This window comes from Adelges cooleyi, unplaced genomic scaffold (genome assembly GCF_023614345.1).
Source record: "Adelges cooleyi isolate 19-005CV unplaced genomic scaffold, UGA_ACOO_1.1 ACOO_flye_CR_arks_rails_tigmint_CR_PRNA_30, whole genome shotgun sequence".
NCBI classification, from domain to species: domain Eukaryota; kingdom Metazoa; phylum Arthropoda; class Insecta; order Hemiptera; family Adelgidae; genus Adelges; species Adelges cooleyi.
In genome coordinates this window covers 12,282,739-12,303,549 of record NW_026095971.1, presented here as the reverse complement: position 1 = coordinate 12,303,549, position 20,811 = coordinate 12,282,739, and the positions used below count along the sequence as shown (strand labels likewise).

The 20,811-nt window shown below is 29.1% G+C and overlaps 1 protein-coding gene across 1 annotated transcript; it reads left to right on the top strand.

Moving 5' to 3' along the window:
* The first annotated feature begins 273 nt into the window (after positions 1–273).
* Positions 274–19,919, top strand: LOC126838731 (lateral signaling target protein 2 homolog). The gene is made up of 11 exons (XM_050573391.1): positions 274–768; positions 11,892–12,038; positions 12,107–12,238; positions 13,702–14,000; positions 14,623–14,797; positions 14,876–15,003; positions 15,086–15,817; positions 15,910–16,056; positions 17,003–17,157; positions 17,737–17,951; positions 18,013–19,919. The coding sequence occupies exons 1-11, from the start codon at positions 733–735 to the stop codon at positions 18,166–18,168; spliced, it is 2,322 nt and encodes a 773-aa protein (XP_050429348.1). The 5' UTR covers positions 274–732; the 3' UTR covers positions 18,169–19,919.
* Positions 19,920–20,811: the final 892 nt, after the last annotated feature.

Genomic DNA, 20,811 nt, shown 5'->3' with positions numbered 1-20,811 from the left:
CTATCGACAACGTTTGATAAAAGGTGGAATTTAAATCCACCTTGCTTTTGAAGCAGTAATCTTGATTTTTGTGAAACCCGTCATTGCCAGTGTTACCATTTAATACAACATTAAACTGTGTGGGAAATGATAGCGCACTGCGCTAGTAGTTGGCGTTCGTTGAGATAACAACATCGAACGCAACCTCGGTCTCCGGGGCGGTAGCGGCACTATTAGCCGAGCTCCCCTCTCTTTTTTCCGTTCACACAGTATAATATGCTCTGTGTTTCAATCTCACACGTCTCGCCCGGAGTATGAGGTTCGTACATACTTCATAATAGTGTTGGTATTGCCGTCTGCCGAGTGCTGATGCTAGACGGCCAGTACGCCCCGTACGCCACCTTCTCCCATCCGTATTCCGTCGGCCGTCAGTTGTGTTTCGTCGCTAGAGCGCTTGCGTAAATCAGATATTTCTGACAGAGAACGAGCAATAACAATGTGCGCAATTCACTGATAACGCACGACTGTCGTGATCTAGTTTTTTTGGTCATTTTTCTCTAGTTTTTTTTTATCTATTCCGTGTTTGGTTGTTGGTGTTTCGTGAAAACGGTCCACTCAAAAATGTCAAACCGACCGGTTATTTGACAGGATTCGTACATTTCGCGGTACCAAGTCCTAATTCTAGCCACAAGCATACGTCTCTAGCTTTCTCGTTCGCTGCAATATCACCTTCGATCATTGCCGTCCATTCAAATGGATTCTATCCGGAAGTGGTTTTACAAACCTAAAGTGAGTACATGAATAAAACTTTTTTTACCGTAATTCTAGTATTAGTAATCGTCTGCCATCCTGGCTTTGACGTCGGTTATTGGTTACGACCCCTATGACGATTTATCGTACATTGGCTTCCTTCTTGCTGAGTTAATGAGTCTTGACTAAATATTGGATGTTCTCGATGTAACCATTATAACCAATTTTTAATTCTATACCATTTTCTATTCGGACGAATTAATTTACACTTACCTACTTATTTTTATTTGTTTTGACATTTACATTTAGACAGAGAAACCAGTTAATCGTCAACAATGCAAAGGTTAAGTTGTGTGCAATAACATATTTTAATTTAATTTGTTTTCACATGAAATAATGAATGTTTGCTTGAAGATATACTCTTTAAACATCATATTACTTATGTTGATTATATTTTTAACATTATCAACCTTTTATTAGTATTTTTCTGTTGGAAATATTCTTCGACATTGGAGTGTATATTAAATACTTTTAACCAGACACTGGTTAATATAGCTGAATTAATTGCCAAAAAAAAGTTATATTGACACCATTTGTTATACAAACAGGTATTTGATGTTATAGGAATTCAAGTATAAATACTAAATAGTTGGTGTCAGGCTGAACTTGATTTGGAATTAAACTGCTTCAGATATCAGATGAATAACTATATAAATTGGATTAATATTGGATTAAATAGTATTAAAAAAATTAATATTTCAGTATTTATTGAACAGAAAAAAAATGTATAATAATTATATATTCGATAATAATACACTTAATTATATTTTTATATTAATTAAAGGATGTGTACACTAGCGTTACTAGTGACTAAAGTGCCCAGGAGCAAGACTTTTTTACAAATAGTCAGTAGATCCAAAATTGTATACCTAAGGTATTTTTTACAAGACCAAAAGTTAACTTCTTTCCCTTAAGAAACAAGAAAAATACCCTAAAAAGTTTTTAGAAATAATTCCTAATTTCATAAAGTTCTATCAATCTCTAGTTAACTCTTTCCGAGTTAACTAAACAAATATTATCTATTCTTAAACGGGTGTATACATTTTACTGTTTAAGACTTGGTTGTACAACTTGTGTTGCCTATACATTTAAAATATATTTTCTGAAAATTGGTATGTAGGTTTTATTTAGCTCATGTGTCTTGTATGAAGGGTCATTGCTGCCTCCTACAAAGAGGAGGTATCTAATCCTTTTTTGGTATAGGCCATTTAGTCTGGCAGCCATAAGGAGGATAGAGACTTAATTTCATTGGATAATTTCTTACTTAGTAAACAAAGCCATAACTAAATTTATTTAAATAGTGTGTATCAATGAAATGTAGTAAATATTACAGATAAAGCTACAGGGTGTGAAGGACATCACTTTTATCCGGATATCATTTTAGTTTTTAATCTTAAGAGTTCACTAAGTACCATTAGTGGATTTCTAATCTTTAGATTTGTTATGAAGTAATTAAATTGATCCAGTGGTTTAAAAAAGTGGGTGCAAGTATCCACTCCATAAGTACTATAAAACAAATGTTGTGTAACTAATATCTTCTCAGCTCCACAATATTATCAATTTATTTTTAGATATAGATGGATAAAGTACAAATTTATTAATTGTAAACATTTTATTTGTAATAACTGTATTCAATAAATGTGTTTAGTAAATGGTTTTAAGGATTTAAAAAAACTTATTTATATGTTATATAAATATCAGGTGACAATTAGTTTTTAACTTCCAAGTTTTTATGGGGGGAAAAAAATATGTAAAAATCAATATTTCCTCAGCTTCGTATCTGATCTAAATTATATAGATAAGTTATGTAAAAAAAAAAACAACTTCATTAATTATACTTTACCAATTAAATACTGATTTATTTGCATTTTACATTGTTTTTAGGAAAAAATGGGCTTCTTTTATTGTATTGTCATAACATTTGGCAATCATTTTATTTTTTTCTAATTTTGAGCTCATGAATTTTTAGTTAAGCAAAAATTGTTAATTACCCCGGTATTAAATAATTAACAATAAAGCCTGGTGTCTTGCATACATAATACACATATAGCATTAATATACGTGTGATAAGAGCAACAAAAACCGCGTGTATTTCTTCTTTGTTCATTCTGTTATGAAATTCTTATTTCGTTAATTATTATATTGAGTTATGACTTATGATTGTTTGGATTTTGGGATTCATTGACTTTGTGATCATCCGTGAAATTCTAGTGGTTAAATTTACCTAAAAAGTAAATTATCGTATATTATGTAAGTTGTTATTGTTGTTTTGTACAGATACAAATAAGCGATTATTATTATTGGTACGATCAAGGTTAATCCGGAGCTGATAATGAGATTATTATTGTGTTCCTACTCTTAGTGATTCGGGTTAGAGACGCGGAAGGTTGCGAAGGTTAAAACAATAATAATCTTTGCAAAAAATATCGCTTAAACTCAATTTGGAGATGTTTGTTGGGAGAAGTAGTTTTAATAGGGTTTATTTGTCGATTATACATTTATATACCTAAGCCTATAGTTGAAAATTGAAAGTTGTTCATGATCTGTCTTATCTATATAGGTGTTACTTTGTAAATGAAAGTTTCCTTCCTTATGTTTTATTTAGTACACTACTGTAGAGAAATTGTTCGTATTTACAATAAAATTACGTTTTTGTCGTGGTACCGTTTCTGTACACCAAAAGGTGTCGTAGAACTTGGACAAATTGCAGACTATAAATTCTGTGGTGTGTGGGAGAAATTAAAAAGTCAAAAATTAAGTGTTTTAATATGTATGATAAGAGAAGTTGACCATTTTCTTAACTCCGTTATGAATTCTTTGTAGGCTATTATGAGTTGTTTATTAATACGAAATTGTTTAATTGTACGCTTTTGGTGTATTAAACTAAAAATAAAAATTCCTTAAAAAGTCTAATCAGATTATGGTTGTCAAACGCATTTTATATTTTTTATATTCTATGTTTTATTTATCTAGGCTGATTATAATGTATAATAATAATATATGATTTTTTATTTATTGTATATTAAAAACCTAGAACTAGGGTACTACGCCAAATGGTTTGTTTTAACCTCATTTAAAATGTATAAGCTCTTAATAAGTGTTTCTTTTTTATCGTTGATAAACTAACGACAAGACACATTAATAACTAATCACTACAGAATTGAGGCTTTATGATCATTAATTATAAGTATTGATTTGTAGCTTCGTATTGTGAAGCAATTGTTTAAGAAAGGAAATTTTATACTACACTTTATTAAACAACTACTACATTGTTTTTAAATATAGAAAATTAAATAGTTAGATTTATAAATTATGTTTTATATCTGATTTTTTATTATTTCTGTTTTCTTGTCTATCACGTTATTTATGTTGAAATTAAAGCTCTTAGGTTAGATTTCTTTAATATTATTGTTCAATAAATTGTCTAATAATTATTAAAAAAATGTTGACATTACATTACATTACATTTTATGTATACGGATGTTCATTTTATGTTCACTTAATTTAGTCACCTTTACGTCACCTTTAGTAGACATATGAATTGTGCATCATATTATGATGGAATGCCCGGTTAATAGTATCGGTGCAACCCAAACGGCTCCCGTCGAAAAAGGTTTCACGAGTAAGTAATTCCCAAACGGCTCCGGTATTCTGTACTAAGCGTATATTATCAAGTCTCTTTAAATTTTCAAAAAAACTTTAACTTAAATTTAAACCTGTAACCTCCTCCTAGACTGTAGCCTACAAACCTAGGATATTTTTAGTTAGCGGAGCGAAGCGATGGCGCCGAGCGAGCGAGTACCAAAACACTCGGAGACCTGCCGTCCTTATCAGTTATCAATACGAATTCCGAATTTGGTAAAAGTAGCAAACTCTATTAAATCTATTAAAATTTTAGAAAAATGATAGAGCATTTTTCGTTTTCTTTCTATAAAAAACTCGCTGACGAGAAGGAATTTGTGTTGAAAAAAACGGGAGCCGAATGGGCTACGTCCAATAATACTTAATACTTAATAATAATACTTTGAAACTTCTTTATTACGTTAAAAATATTTAGTTTTGCATTGTATATAGTATAATTATTGCAATTGTTTTTTAATTTATTATAATTATCTCACATTTTATGGTTTTATTACAGTTGTTATAGCCTTAATAATTTACATACGTTGCTCTAACAAATTGTTTATACTGTATAAAATATAAATAAATAACTATGTACTATTGTATTATTAATATAATTAGTTGGAATATAGAAATACTGGTTCTCGGCCGGTTTGTTGAACTAATAATACTATGTATAAGTAATAAAATAACCTATATATTATATAAGTATTCTTTTAAATTAAGAATCTATTTCATTATTCTTCTTAATAAGACTCTATAAAATTATAATGTATGAAGTTAGTATTTATTTTTAGAAATAAAAATTGTTTAAGTATTATAATCTACACTATAAAAAAATTGCTAAAAGTAATGGAACAATAACTGTATTTGAAACGGAGATTTTCTATGCTCGTAATTAACTTTCATTATTATGAGAATATTTTCCACGTTGTGAAAATACCCACACAGCACACTATATTCATTAGATACTCGTTTTCTCTATAGTTTTTTTGCGTTTAAAAATGATTTGAGAAAATGTATAAAATTGTAAATAAATTTAATGTTAAATTCGGCGGGGAGGAATAAAAAACAAATCATTATTTTGACATTGCGTAAGATTTTCTCATCATTTGCCTTTTGTAATGGTAACTTCCTAAATTTGTAGCCAATGCCATTTTATTTATGTGTTACAAAAAGTAATAATTTAACAAGCATTAAATAAGAAAAATGTGAACTATCGAATTATAATAAGTATAATGCTTGAATTTTAAAATACTTCAAAAACGAATTTTTAACGTTACTGCGCCTATGTGTTTTCCATCCGGATGATTATCATATAGTAAAACAAGAATGCAAAAATATGAGGGTATAGAAATTTGATAACTAAGGGTATGCCAGAGGAAGTCTTTTTGACAAGTTTACTCATGCAGGAACCTAATAATGTTAACATTAAAAACTCTGACAAAAGGCTCGTTTTTTTTTATAAATTTGTGTCTGCTATTTAAACGGTATAAGTATCAAAAACAAAAGTTTACTTCGTTTTATGTGTTATAGTTTACGGATTGTAATATTTATATTCTTAGTTATTGTTTATATGGACGATGAACTTAAATATCTGTTTAAATGTCAAACTTTGTTAAAATTTATAATTTAGATTGCCAATCTCATTAACAGGATTTGTGTTAGCACGTCTAATTTTTTTTAAATTGTTTGTTTATTACACATACATGCTGTGATCACAATGGACTTTTGTTTTGTTGACTTGGGGATAATATGTTTTAATGTTATGCGTTATCTGTTTTATAATCTGGAGAAGGCAATTAATATAATTATTTAAGATTGGCATTTATCTCCATATGTGACAAATAATATTTTTTATAGTTCTTGAAATGGTTGTATGATCTCTTGTTTTTGTTCAACCCATCATAATAGATAATATAATTGTTTTACGTCGCAAATCATTGTGTAAAAATATACCAGGAAGAAAATAAAATAACAAATACACGTAGAGGTCGAAATATAATGCAGTAAGAAATTAAAAATTCTTGGTGACTTCGTAAAATATTTATATTGTTAGCAAATAAAAACTCTTACCACTTGTGGAAGCTTAAATAAATTAGGGAGATATGAAATAAAACACTGAAGATAGTTATATATAAGATAGTTATAAATATCTGTTACAATTATTGAAATTATAAATATGTTAAATTATATTTGTAGCACACAATTATACAATTATTTTAGTTTTTTTTGTTTTATTTTTTCGTTTAAAATATTTGTCGTTCATAAAATGAATATAAGTTTGACTTCTATCTCTACAATCACAACGAGGTCCGTGTAATTATACATCTATTGTTTTTTTATTTCCGGGTCTTGTGTTTTCTACACAATTAATTTGACGCTTCTTTATGCGGAAATCGAAACGGTCCTAGTAATTTTTTTTTTATAAAATGATAATAGATGCCTAATTTATTGTTTGTATGAATTTTTTTCTACAAATTCGTGTCCCTTTTATGATGTTTTATTTTAACCAAATTCGATTAGTTTAATCCAGTCAAAATAAATAAAATTAAGGATTATTTTTCGTATTTCCTGCTTTGATTCGACTAGAAATTCTTACCCGGCCCGTTAATAATTTTAATAATTATTCAACTGTATTCTATTCCATAATGTTCTCGTTATCATTTTAATTAAACATAATATACAATCTAATTAAATTAACGCAATCGTTGTAATAAAATCTAAATATTAACTCGGTACTACTTCACTTGGGATTGTGTTCAATTGACTAATTAAAATCTCTAGCCTCTGGGTATAATAACACCAAAACTTAAGTATGATACAATGCGATCATTGCCAAGTTCAGTTTATAATTAGTCACCAATTCTTTTTTTTGTTTGGTTCCATTGTTTTGTTCCTTTATGTGTATGACTTGTAGTTTCGGTTGTAAAGCGTTATGTTTACACCCAATAACCTAGTGTATTACATATATTTTTATTCAATATAGGAGGACACGGTAATTAATTATATTATGCAATATATGTCTTTATATAAAATGTATTATAATGGTGAGAAATGTTAATAGCCTATGTGTTTTCTAAAGAAACACCTATACTCAAATCGCAGCAATGATACGTATTAAAATAATTGTAGAGTAGTTAAATTAAAACGGTAAAATTGTATGTGAGAGTTTCGCTATAAAACTAATATATTATTATAATTTTTTTTTTATATTAACGTTTAAGTGTAATAAACATGCGACAACCCTTATAAACGGATTGAATATATTGTACTATATATAATAAGTATGATGGTAAGATAACAGTAGGTAAAGTATACAAACTATTATGTACGTATATATTGTACACAGTCTGTGTGTGGATAACCTTCGAGTTAACTACCGAGCAAACATATATATTATATATATGCAATAATAATGATCGTCTTATAGTTTTAATATAGCCGAATTTATAATACTAAGCTGTGGATATAATAGAAAAAAATAATAAAACAAATTGATAAGGCTATTATCATGTTTTAGATTTACTAATCCGCGGACAACTTGGTCAAGGCAATTTGATTTTCGTCTAAAGTTAGACTATTATGTTTTTTTCTGCCGTTCAAGGACTTTTAATTATTATTACAAATTTCACACAGCCCGTGTGTTTGTGTTCTCAAAAATAACGTGGATGGTCTCTGCGAAAATTTGAACGTATGCACCTACTTAAGTACATCTCGTGAGAATATCGGTTTACTACTTATAATATTGTTACCCAACGCACGACGATTTTACGTCATCGATTGTGTATTATTCATTGTTTATATTTGCAAAAACAAACTCCGTTGGTTTGAAAAAAATATATTATGTACGTTACACCAACAGTGTTTTTCTCACGTGCGTCGTATACTCTTGTTTGTTTCAATAATGTTAATTTTTGTTGGCTTTTTTTTGTATTATAAATGAATAATATATAATAGGTATTATAATATATTTATATAATTAACGCCAATGCTACTCTAGTAACTGCGTTCAATACAAATGTATTATGGTATATACTGACTAAATAGTAAAGTAGTATAAGAATCTAACAATCACGCTAATAAATAAACCGATGTATAAATCACAAGAGTAACACTGTGTGTTTTTCGTATCTAGTTGTGTACAAGTGCGGGTGGTGAGGAGAGGAGAGAATTAAAAGGAGGTGGCGAGTAGGAAGCCAGAAGTCGGTTTTACTGTATCTTTGTGTTTATAACTGGTGATTTCACAAGCGCCGTCGTCGCGCACTATTCGGTCGGCGCGGTGGAAATCTCAAGGAGAAATTTCCCTTGGCATACAATAATATTATTATATAGTATAATTGTACTCTTGTTAGGCACGCCTGCACCCACCACTAACAGTTGTTGCCGCCGTTCTTTTTTTTGATTTCCGGAAAATTTGGATTATTATCGTGTCAAGACTCAATGAGAGGTTGTGCAGAGGTGGTGGCGGTCCAGCTCGACTCCGTTGTCCGTGCATAACCTTAGCCCATATTCGTTTTTGTACGCGCTGGCGGCGACACGGACGTTTAAAAATGGATTTTATTGAAATCTATGTACAATTACATACAATGTGTCTATCCTCTGTGGTAGTATCGCTGGTTAATATGTAACTTTTTCAACTTTCAGGAAAAAACAATAAATAAATAATATAATTCTAAAATTGATTTCTATTATGATTATATTTCCTACGATACCAAACATTTTAATTAGAATCAAAAATTAAAGATATGTTAAGGAGTGGGAGAAGGACAAATCATTTTGACGTGAATACGTCTGTAAACTCGGTGCCATATACAAAAAAATTGATCGTTACCAAAACATCGTTTTAATTTTTGGCTGAGTGAGATCGAGACAAACCGTAATAGTGTCATTTGATAGATCGGGTTAAGTTATCAAATGTTCTTAGTCAGAATTGCGTTTTACGGGAGGCCCTAGGCGGGAAGAGGGGACGACGCAAAGGATGTTTTTATTTTTACTTATGCCGGGTTGTACCAAATATAATAGTTAAATTTTGTTATCAATATTTTGCTTTAAAGCGGTGATAATGGAAATGTGCGTTATCAGTTTATCATTGATTAGACCCTGTATGATAATAATATTAACTTCTGCTGTTGATACCATTTATTCGATAACCAGTATACTGGTAATATAACGTGAATATAAAACAACGTTTTAGCAACACTTGTAAATTTAACACATGTTAATTTAACATAGATACCAATAGATTACGACAAGTTTGTGTGCAACCGGGCATAAATCTCTAAAAATACCGACTCGATTTACGCCCGTTTTTTTTATATTTTAATTCCTCGAGAAAGGACGTAGGCCTAATGGTAGATTATTAGAGATGTCAATACGAATAAATAAATTAAGTGCCATGAGCGACAAGTTGTACCACCCGATGACAGCCAAAATATGTATTTTGTGATGTCCAAAGTTACTACGGTTATCTACGGTTGTATATATATATATATATATATATATATAGAAACATACGATTATAAGTTATAACTAATATTATCGTTTCATTGATTACTGCAAGACATATTTACGATCTGCGGTTGTAGCTGTGACTAACAACCTAATAGTTTTTTAGACATAAAACTATTGATTTTTATATTTTTAATAATAACTTCCATATTAGCATACACACCATTCTTTACTATTTTGTGAAATAACTTATTAAAACATATCAATATATAATTAAACCAAAATAACTAAAGTGACTACTTCTGGTATCCTATCAAAGTTCTAAGAATATCCCACACAAGCCTATCAAATTGATTTGACTTTTATCAAAAAGTAATTTTAAGTAAAAAATGTGCACATTTTTAGGGTGTTCTCGATTTAAACTGGGAAAAGGGGGGTAATATCTTATTAACAAAGTTGCTACATTAAGAAATCGCTCTAGCAGACCGCAGTTTACAAGATATTGTTTATAATACTCGGAAATATAAAAAATGTATAAAAAAAAAAAATAATTATAATAACAATACCGTTTAAACTTCGTATCTAAGCTAAAAATATATATTATTTATAACATACGTAAATATCACTCAATTTCCGATCGAATAAATTGATTCGATATTTTGTTTAACAGTTAAATTGTACATGTAATGAAAGTTGTAAAATTTGTTTAATTTGAGTAATTTTTCAACGGTGAAGTTGGTTCAACGCATAAATTTCACCACCATGACACGTGTGGTCGAGGGGATAATCTTGGAGAGAGAGAGAGAGATGGGAATTAGTATGTTTTTGTATTTTTAATGTTATTAGAGAGTGATTTGCGCACATTGGTCATGATTAAAAACAGGCGCCGAGTGAAAGTATACGTCAGTTTCGGCAGCGGCGCCTCTACTGAAAAACAAACTGACCGAAATCACATTTTTTTTTTAAATTTCCGTTTTCCTTTACGTTTTGCACTTTCTTTCGTGTCTAATGAGGTTAAACTATATCGTGCTAATAGTAGCCAGAATTAACGACCAAACAGTTACAATATACATATTAAATGAAAATCCAATGCATTTTGTTTGTTTTTAAGAACCAAGTGTACTCAGTCATTGTATTTATTATTTTTTGCTTCGTAATCGCTTCTTGCACCTATTGTAGGCCAAACCAAACAAATAGTCATCGCAATAAAAAATAAATACAGTGTGGTCGAATTTCTATCGCGGTATTCAACTCTCTTCGGTTCGCGTTCACTTAAAAATGTAATAACATATACTAATATATAACTACAAACAAATTATAAAAAAAAATTTATTTTAACCATCGCTTAATAGACTGTACTTAAAGATAACTGTAGGAATAGTGAATCAAATTAAAATAATTTTATTGGCTTCATTTTGCATAAATTCATTTAAAAAAATTACATTAAGTATTATAGTACAAGCAGTGGCGTCATAAATGAGGGTTTTGGGGTTCAAACCCCCCGAAATTTGTGGTTGGTACGGCACATGTGCAAATTCATTATTCTTATAATAATTATTTTATAACTCCTCCCCCCTCACTCGAAATTATATCCTATATACGCCACTGAGTACAAGTCCTTGTCTGCTAATGTTCAGTTCTGATAATACATAGGTGTTACCAATACCCGACGATATTTGTTGTTTGAATTTCGAAACAATGAACCCATAATGAACTTGGTTGATATTAAAATGCGTACCAATACATCATTAAGTACAGGCTTTGTTTTATTATTTATGTAATCATAATATAATTATTGATTATCTTGCATACAATATGTACCTCAGTAAAATAACCAATAATAACAAATTGACTTAAAACTAATTAATAACGAACAAATGATGCATTATAGTTATGTATCTCATATTTTTTTATAATTGTTTCTGCTCTTATTATAAAAATAACGTTAATATTTTATTTAGGCTATTGAAATTTGAAAAACGACATATTTTCTTTTGTAATGAGTATGTTTTTTTTTGTTTTATTTTCAGAAAGGGGACCGCTCCTTGTTGGCTCAGTTTTTTTATGCCGATGACGAACTGAACGCAGTTGCAGCAGAATTGGACAGTTTTGATGGTAAAAAAGATCCACAACGATGCACTGCCCTTGTAAATCACTTAAGACAATGTCAAGACAAGGTAAGAAACGTTATCACTGAGTGATAATCACAAATGTGTTAAATGTTAATTATTCAATTTGATTTTAGGTATTGACCATTTGTATAAAAATAATGAATGAATTAATACCTGGTGAACGAGCTAGTCGAGATTTCCGTGTCAAATTTCCAGACGATGTAATCCAAGATAACCTAGCGGGACAGTTGTGGTTTGGTGCTGAGGTAACTATTATAGACTGAGCTCGATCAACATTATGATCACCAACACAAGTGATCACCGCACGTCACGACGAGCTCTCTATAGAATAAGATTATCATTTTTGTACATTAACAATATCGTTTGGTATACTTCCTTTTCCATTTGAGGGGGTTAAAACTACAGTGGTGTAAATCACATTAATATTAATTATAGAAAAACAAGATTTAATAAAAACTTTTTCATTGTGCTGCCCTTTGGTGGTAGAGGTTACTGTATGAGTTACAGCTTAATTCACTTTGCCTTTTGATAAATTGACTTCTTAAGATATGCTTAGAATACTTAACTCAACTTTTATGGAAATGTGACTTACACCACTATGGCTTTAACTTAACGCCCTCATTTAAAATTTCTGTCACGTAAAGCAATAAATAGTAGTCATTTTATATGTTTATTTTACGATGATGTTAAAACAGTTTGAAATTAAATTGTTTTAATATTTTATAAAACGGTTAGGTTAGATTAGGCTGGGTTTGAATTAGATCCGATTTGCAAATTTATATATACATATACATATACATATACAATAAATCGGTTAAAAAAATCGTCACTACACTGATTTAAAATTGTTTTGCTAGGCGACTTATTATTAATTATTTGTTTCAAAAGAATGCCGTTATTCAGGGTCAAATGGAACAATTTGGGTAACTTAGAACTTTGTGTATTGGTACCTAAAGTTACATTTTATAATATTAATTTTTTTGTGAAACAAATTTACAAACTTAAACAAAATTAGTTATGAAAAAATTTACGATTACTTAACAACTTAAATAAATAAAATTAATTTCTCCAAGTTGGACACCTATTCCATTTCAGTTGGGTTAATGGCAGTATCTAATAATGGATATTATCACTCAATTTTTACACTGACTGTAATTTTTTTTTTTGTAATAATATTTAATTAAGTAAATACTTACTTTAATTTTAAACTGTTTTAACATCATCACAATAATTTAATCGTTGTCTAACAATTTTGTAACATTTTGCAGTATAATTAATTTAGAGAAGCTAACAATAAAAACTAAATGTACGAGAAGATACTGTAATGTTTAAATTATTATAATAATTGATCATATTCAACTTTAACTCTCACTTTATGGGAGTCGAAAAACTACTCTCCAGCAGGCTAAAATTAGAAAAATAAATTACACACATTTAATTATTTCAAAGTTATAAACTATAATAATATAATAACAAAAAAAAAAAATACATGCCATAGTTAAAATATTATAATTATTATTTAAAACCCTTTTTTTTGTTATATGGGTTGACAGCTGTTTTCTACTCTAAACTAATCTTTTTTTTAAGTTAAAATATTTAAAGACAATTAGGATTTTTTTTTTTTTGTATTGTAAATAAGAAGTAAAAATTGTTTATCTTGTCAGTCTATCGAAGACGTTATTAAATTGTTTGCCTACAATTTTTGCAGTGCTTATCAGCGGGATCGAGTATAATGAATAGAGAAGCTGAAAGTGGAGCAATGAGACCATTAGCTCGAGCATTAACCAAGTCATTGGAAAAAGTCCGTGGCTTATTAAGAGACGCCAGTCTTTGTAGTGACCAAACGCCGCCGTGTCTACGTAACCTAGTATCATCCTTATGCACTTTTGACCACTTACTAGCCGAATTTGAATTGCGATATGTATCGGCAATGGTTCCTGTTAAAACTGCTCATGAATACGAACTGCAACAGCTTGTAGTTGTTTTATTTTCAGAAACCCTCCAAAGGTGATTGGAAATTGTTATAATATTATTACATTATCTTTGAACACGTATAACTCAGAGTGGATGAAGTGTCTAACTTAGTAAATGAGGTAACAATTTGAAGGTCCGATTCGAGTATACATTACATCAGATGATGACCGCCGCCCTCACATAAACTCATTTGGGGGGAGGCGAGACTGCAGACGTTTGATATTAATATTAAGATACCTAATGAAATATGTGGTTATATATTCATAGGTAATATGAGAGCAGATAACTGTGTTCATAGATGGATAGTATTATGTAGAATCTATGATGGCCTTTTTGTGTTTAGAAGGGTTGTATAAGGATTTTGCTACAAATTTCTTGGTATAATTTATTTTTTGCTTACATCAGTATTCTATGAATAAATGCCCAAAAAACAGTTATTTGTGATAAGTGTTATACGGCTCATTTTATTATCAAAATTAAGACCAGAAATTGTTGGTATCCATATTTTATCTATTTCGAACCAACTTAAAGGATGACCCATAAAAATTCCAATTCACTCAAAATAAGCACCACCCTATCGTAGATTACAGTTGTAAAAAAAAAAGTATATTTGATTTTGTTAAGCATTATTATTATTATAATTGTCTTATTTTAGAGCTCTCGTCAAAGGTCTTTTACGTCAAGAAATGGTGGATGATTATGATCCTGCTCTTATGTTTACCATACCTCGTTTGGCTATAGTAGCTGGTCTGCTATTCTATCCTTGCATATCTCCTTTGTCTCTCGATCAAAACCCTTCAAATATGTCTGATATGTTCCGTCCATTTCGGGTAAATAATTAGATATTAGAGTTTAAAGTATTAAACTAATAATATATTCTTTAATAATTTTTCTTTGTTTTTTTGTAGTCTTTATTAATAAAAATTCGAGAGCTCCTGTGGACATTGTCGGATAAAGAACTTTCAACTTTGGAAAGAATGCTTTGTTCTTCGGACGAAGTCAAATTTGATGAAAACATAAAGAATCAGCGCTCAATGTATATTTATATTTTACATTAAATTTATTTAAATTTATTGATTTGTTGTAGAGCAACTTTAACCAACACTGTCATATTTTAGGTGTCGTGATACAAGTGATGAGGATTCTGAATGCCTTTCGTCCAGTACTACAGAGTTAGTAATGGGTAGAAATGTTACCACAATAGAACATTGCAGTACTAAGGGATTCCCTTCGTCATCACCTCAAGACTTAATAAATAATAATCCCTCAACTAAGATTACTAAGTTTGAATCCACAATCATATCGAAAACAAATGATCTTCAAAATAACGAATTAAAAAGTACCGTCGCGTCCAGTACATCTAACGAGTGTTTGGAATCTACCAGTGTGCCAGATTCTGACCTAACCGAATCTTTAGCAACTGCAACTGAAGCCTTAACCGAAATATTAGTAAAAACTGAGTTACATAATGAAAACAACAACATTAATATGGCATTAGATTCAAATGGTAATAACTCAACTACAAAGCAACATCCTAATGTTTCGAGTAGCTCTACACAAACCGACTGCCCACCATCCAGTTCCGTGCACATGTGTTGTTGTAAAGAATGGAATTGTTGGAAATCATCTGATGACAGAAAAGAAAGGTGCACTAGTTCAGTTCACTGCCAATCTAATCGTTGTAATCACAGAAGAAAGAATTTCGACAATGATGTTATACAAGAAAATACAAATTGTGCATGTAATGTAGCTAGATACAGTAAAAATTGGAGAGAGTTGCGAAAAGCGACTAACAAACGTATCAACGTTCTTAGTCGTTTACAAAGTTTTAATCGTAATTCTAAACCTGTGTAAGTAATTATGTTGATGTTTAATCAATGTATGTATTATTTCAAAAAAATATAAATTATTGACTGAGAATAATCATATAACATGCTTTTAGGATAAAAAAACATGAAATGTGTTCGAGTTGTTCAAGTTGTACGACTTCGTCAGCTGATGAAAGCGATGAGAGTATAACTGATAGCTCATCAACAGATAGTTCCTCAAATTTTTCATTGCGGAAACAAAATGCACGAGCAAAATTTAGGTACAACTTATTTACAATATATTTATAAAACTATTAAAATGTTTTGATTTTGAAAACTTTATTATATAAACTGTTTTTAAATGTTTTATGGCCGTTCTCACCAGTTTGGCTCTTAATTTATGAAATAGCTTATCCTAAAAAATTGTATATTATTTAACTATACTTTATTTACATCCATGAACTATTTTGAAGTATAAAATGCTTGCACTAGGTAATTGAAAAACTTTTAAATATTTCAATCACTTAATATAAACAAAGTAGTTGAGTAAAAATCAGTTATTTCAGCTGTCTAATATATTTACTGAAAAAATTACTTCTGTAAGGGTCGACCTTAATATCTAAATGCAAAAACGATACATGAACTAAGAAAAACAAAATTCTCTAAGAACTAAAATTGTATTAATTATTTGTTTCAAAAGAATGCCGTTATTCAGGGTCAAATGGAACAATTTGGGTAACTTAGAACTTTGTGTATTGGTACCTAAAGTTACATTTTATAATATTAATTTTTTTGTGAAACAAATTTACAAACTTAAACAAAATTAGTTATGAAAAAATTTACGATTACTTAACAACTTAAATAAATAAAATTAATTTCTCCAAGTTGGACACCTATTCCATTTCAGTTGGGTTAATGGCAGTATCTAATAATGGATATTATCACTCAATTTTTACACTGACTGTAATTTTTTTTTTTGTAATAATATTTAATTAAGTAAATACTTACTTTAATTTTAAACTGTTTTAAAATCATCACAATAATTTAATCGTTGTCTAACAATTTTGTAACATTTTGCAGTATAATTAATTTAGAGAAGCTAACAATAAAAAGAACTAAGAACTAAAATTGTATTGTAATTGTTACAACATATGAAAAATATGTTAAAATATGTATAAATAACAAATTACTTATTTTTTACTTATACAATATAATGCTTGTTATTAGGTCTGATGAAGACTTGCTGCATCGATTATTTGTTTGCATTTCTGGTGTAGCGGATCAGCTTCAGACAAATTTCGCTGGCGATCTACGCAATATACTGAAAGCTGTGTTTCTCATGTCCAACTCCAGTTGTAGTACTGACAACCATCAAAGTGCAGGTATGCTTAAATAATATATAAAATTTATATTTTTTAAATTAAATTCTTACTTTGAATTTTTGTATTGTTGTGGAATGTGGAGAAGTTTTATTAAACTATATTGTTAATTATTGAGTGCAAATATACAATAGAAGAAGTTATAGTGTTTGGAACAAATTTGTCTAGTTATAAAACTTATTAAATAATGTTTTTCTATGGGGTCTATTATGCTGACTTTTAATTTAACTATTAAATCATTAGTTAGATCTATTAAAAAAACTAAAAAATATTAATTTACAGTAAAATTAAAAAAACTAAAATAAAATATCGGCTTTTTATCCCCATTAAGGAAATGTTAAACTTAATAACAAAATATTTTAAATAAAAATTTGTAATATCACTATTTTTGAAAAAAAAACTAAACATATTCAACGGTTTTAAACACATTTATTCTCAATCAAATTAATTAAAACTAAATTTTCAGTTATAACAATTCCTAACGACTTTGTGACCTCTCCAACCATATATGCTCTTGCGACCAACCTATGCCAGGAGTTTGCTGTGCTAGCTTTTCTTAATATTTTATTTATATTTTTACAGAAATTATGTCTGAAATTGAAAACTCAAATGTTAATATTGAAAACGGAGAAGAGGCACTTGTATGGAGAAGTGAAAATATGGTCGGCGACATTTCATCGGTAACATCAGAAACTCCACCACCATGGATACCTGATAACGAAGCTCCGATATGTATGTCTTGTAAAGCGATATTCACAGTTGTCAGAAGACGCCATCATTGCCGAAATTGTGGAAAAGTATTACTGTATAAGAGTTGATTTTGAAGTAATTTTAATTATTATTTTCTTATTTCTTTAGGTATTTTGTTCACGCTGTAGTTCAAATTCTGTGCCGTTACCTAGGTTTGGACATTTGAAGCCGGTGCGTGTGTGTAATAGATGTTTCATTTATCAGGTGACTCCATTCACGTTGGAATCCTCGATCGGACCCGTACCGATTGTGATGCAGTCCTAATAAAAAAAAATTATCATTTATTGCATTGCACTTTTTCCTCACATTCCAAAGAAATAAAGAAGAAACATCTTTATTTTTGTGTTACCATTTTATCTTAATTGACTGTTAGTCTCTTCTCTTCAAACACTTTTGCTATAAGTCTATCTCTGAAAAAGCCTTCTGTTCCTAAATAAGCAAATGTTAGCTTTACGAAAAAGTAAAAACATTTAATACTAACCATTTAAAATTTAAATGATAATTTTTAATTGATAGATAAATGAAATACAATTATTATTGCCATTGATTATTATTACATTGTTATTTTCTTTGTAATAATAATTAATTTTGTAGAAGAACGATTACCCTAATTGTAAATGCGTATAATATTACTCGAAGAAATTCTTTTTTTATAAATAATAGCTCAATAATGTAATATAGCTCATTTACTATTATTATTTTGGCCTTTTAAAGTTATATGAGATTAAAAAATATTATTATTAAATGATAATTTTCTGTTTAAAATGTTATAGACATTACAATTGAAATACTATCAAGAATAATATTCTAATTTATGTAGAGAGCACTGTATTTTTATATATGAGTAAACAAAAATAATAGTTAAATCTTAGTTCTAATCAAGTAAAGCTCATTTAAAAATATTGATTCAGTCGATAATCTGTTTATGTCGAACAACAATGGCTGTGGAATTAATTCTTACTTTGAGTTTCTTCAATATTTATAATAAAAATAATAGAAAAAAAATGATTTTACTAAAATATTGATACGGTTTATATTATTAAAATTTAGCTTTTATTAACTTTTAACCGTCATATTATTATTGTAGAGTAATTATTGTGATCACATCTTGTGCAATTTAATCCGCAATATAGCAATTTTTTGGTTGAATTATAATTTAATGTTTTGAGTTTGAACAGAACACAATTTCTGTGATAGTTGTTACATTACTATTATAATCTTACTTATTGTTAATTTTTCTCCATTGGACAAAAAAAACCATAACGTAAGACGGTACGTTTATTATGCCTGAATAAAATATAATTTAAAGTAAATAGTTAATTATATAGAATTTTACCTAGTTAATTGACCATCAATAAAATGAGCAATTAAAATTGGAAGAATTCATTTTTTGTCAAAATCTAAATAATAAACTGAACAAGTTAAAGTTTTGCATGTATTTTATTTTCATAATATTGTATTTTTTTTTTTTTTAATAACTAGAGTACGTATGGAATTTGTTTATTTTTATAATCTTCGTTGATAATTTTAATCATTTTTCATTCAGATATTTTTTCTTGTCGCTTTTATTTTTAATGTGTTATAAATAAATTTAATATAAGTGTGATACAGATTTTATAGTTTTTGTTTGACAAAGAACAGATTTAATGCATAGTGCGTTTTTGGTTTTTATACTTCTAATTTCTTGTATGTAGTAATAACCTATATATATTTTAATTTAATCTAAATTATATTTTTATTTTGGCTTACTCACAATTTTTTATGAATCGTGTATTGTGTCGTCAAATAACGTGAACTCGAAAACGAGTGTTTTGTACTGTAATTAAATGTTGTATCAGAATTATTTTTTTTTCTTCAATAATTTTAAGTACTATTTATTAAACTATAAATAGTTGTTTATTGATTTTCGGTATTCCTGTTAGACATTATCTAAGAATATGTCATATTATTAAAAATAAGGTCAAGACTATATTAAAACAATTATATTACAAGTTCCGAATTTTAATAATCAATATTATAATAAAATAATTTATTTTTTGAAAACCTAGACTTTTAAGATAGGGAGAAAATTCAAAAAAATCTATTTTGTATACTTTACATTAAATTCTATAGATATGTGTTACAAGCAAGTTATGCATTCTTAGTCAATTAAATCTTGTTATGATATTTTGCTTAACAGTGTTTTTAATATTTTCTTGGACGAAAAGTCTAATTATATAACTACAGTTTTAAAAACATATACATCAACTAAAAAACAATTTTTTATTGAGTTTGAAATTACTGATGTCATATTTTAAAAATTAAGAAATATATTTATAGAAATAACAGAACAGTTTTAGAAATTTATTATCAAAATATATTTCCCGAAAGCTAAAAAAGTGCACTTGAGCTAACCTACCACAGATGATGTCTAACAACACTCCTAAATAATTTTTTTTTCAAAATCAAACGTTGCAGTCGGGTCTGTTTTCGCATTGACCTTCCTCTTCTACGTTTGTCCTATAAATTAATAATTATTGCAAACTGTGAAATGCGTGATGTTCGACTTTTAACGATTCACAATCATACGGATATTCCCGGGTGGGCTTGAATACTTAATTCGGCGGACGACTAATTTTATTTGATGTCAATGGTCCGGTGTGCGTTTTGAACACACGCACTAGGTCATCAAAACAGCCTTTTGGTGTTTTTATAACTTAATAAATGGACGACGGCGGTGTGAGACGTTGCATGTGCAGTTGGGAGCTGGTGCGGTGTGTCGGCTGCATTGGGACGATATTATATGGTCGTGAATCCACAAGGGGAGGACCAGGACTCGTGCACGATAAGTAAGACACCCGTTTTAGAAAACCCGACTATATTGTATTATCGGAGAGAACTAAGCAGTGGTGCGAGACGGACAAAAAC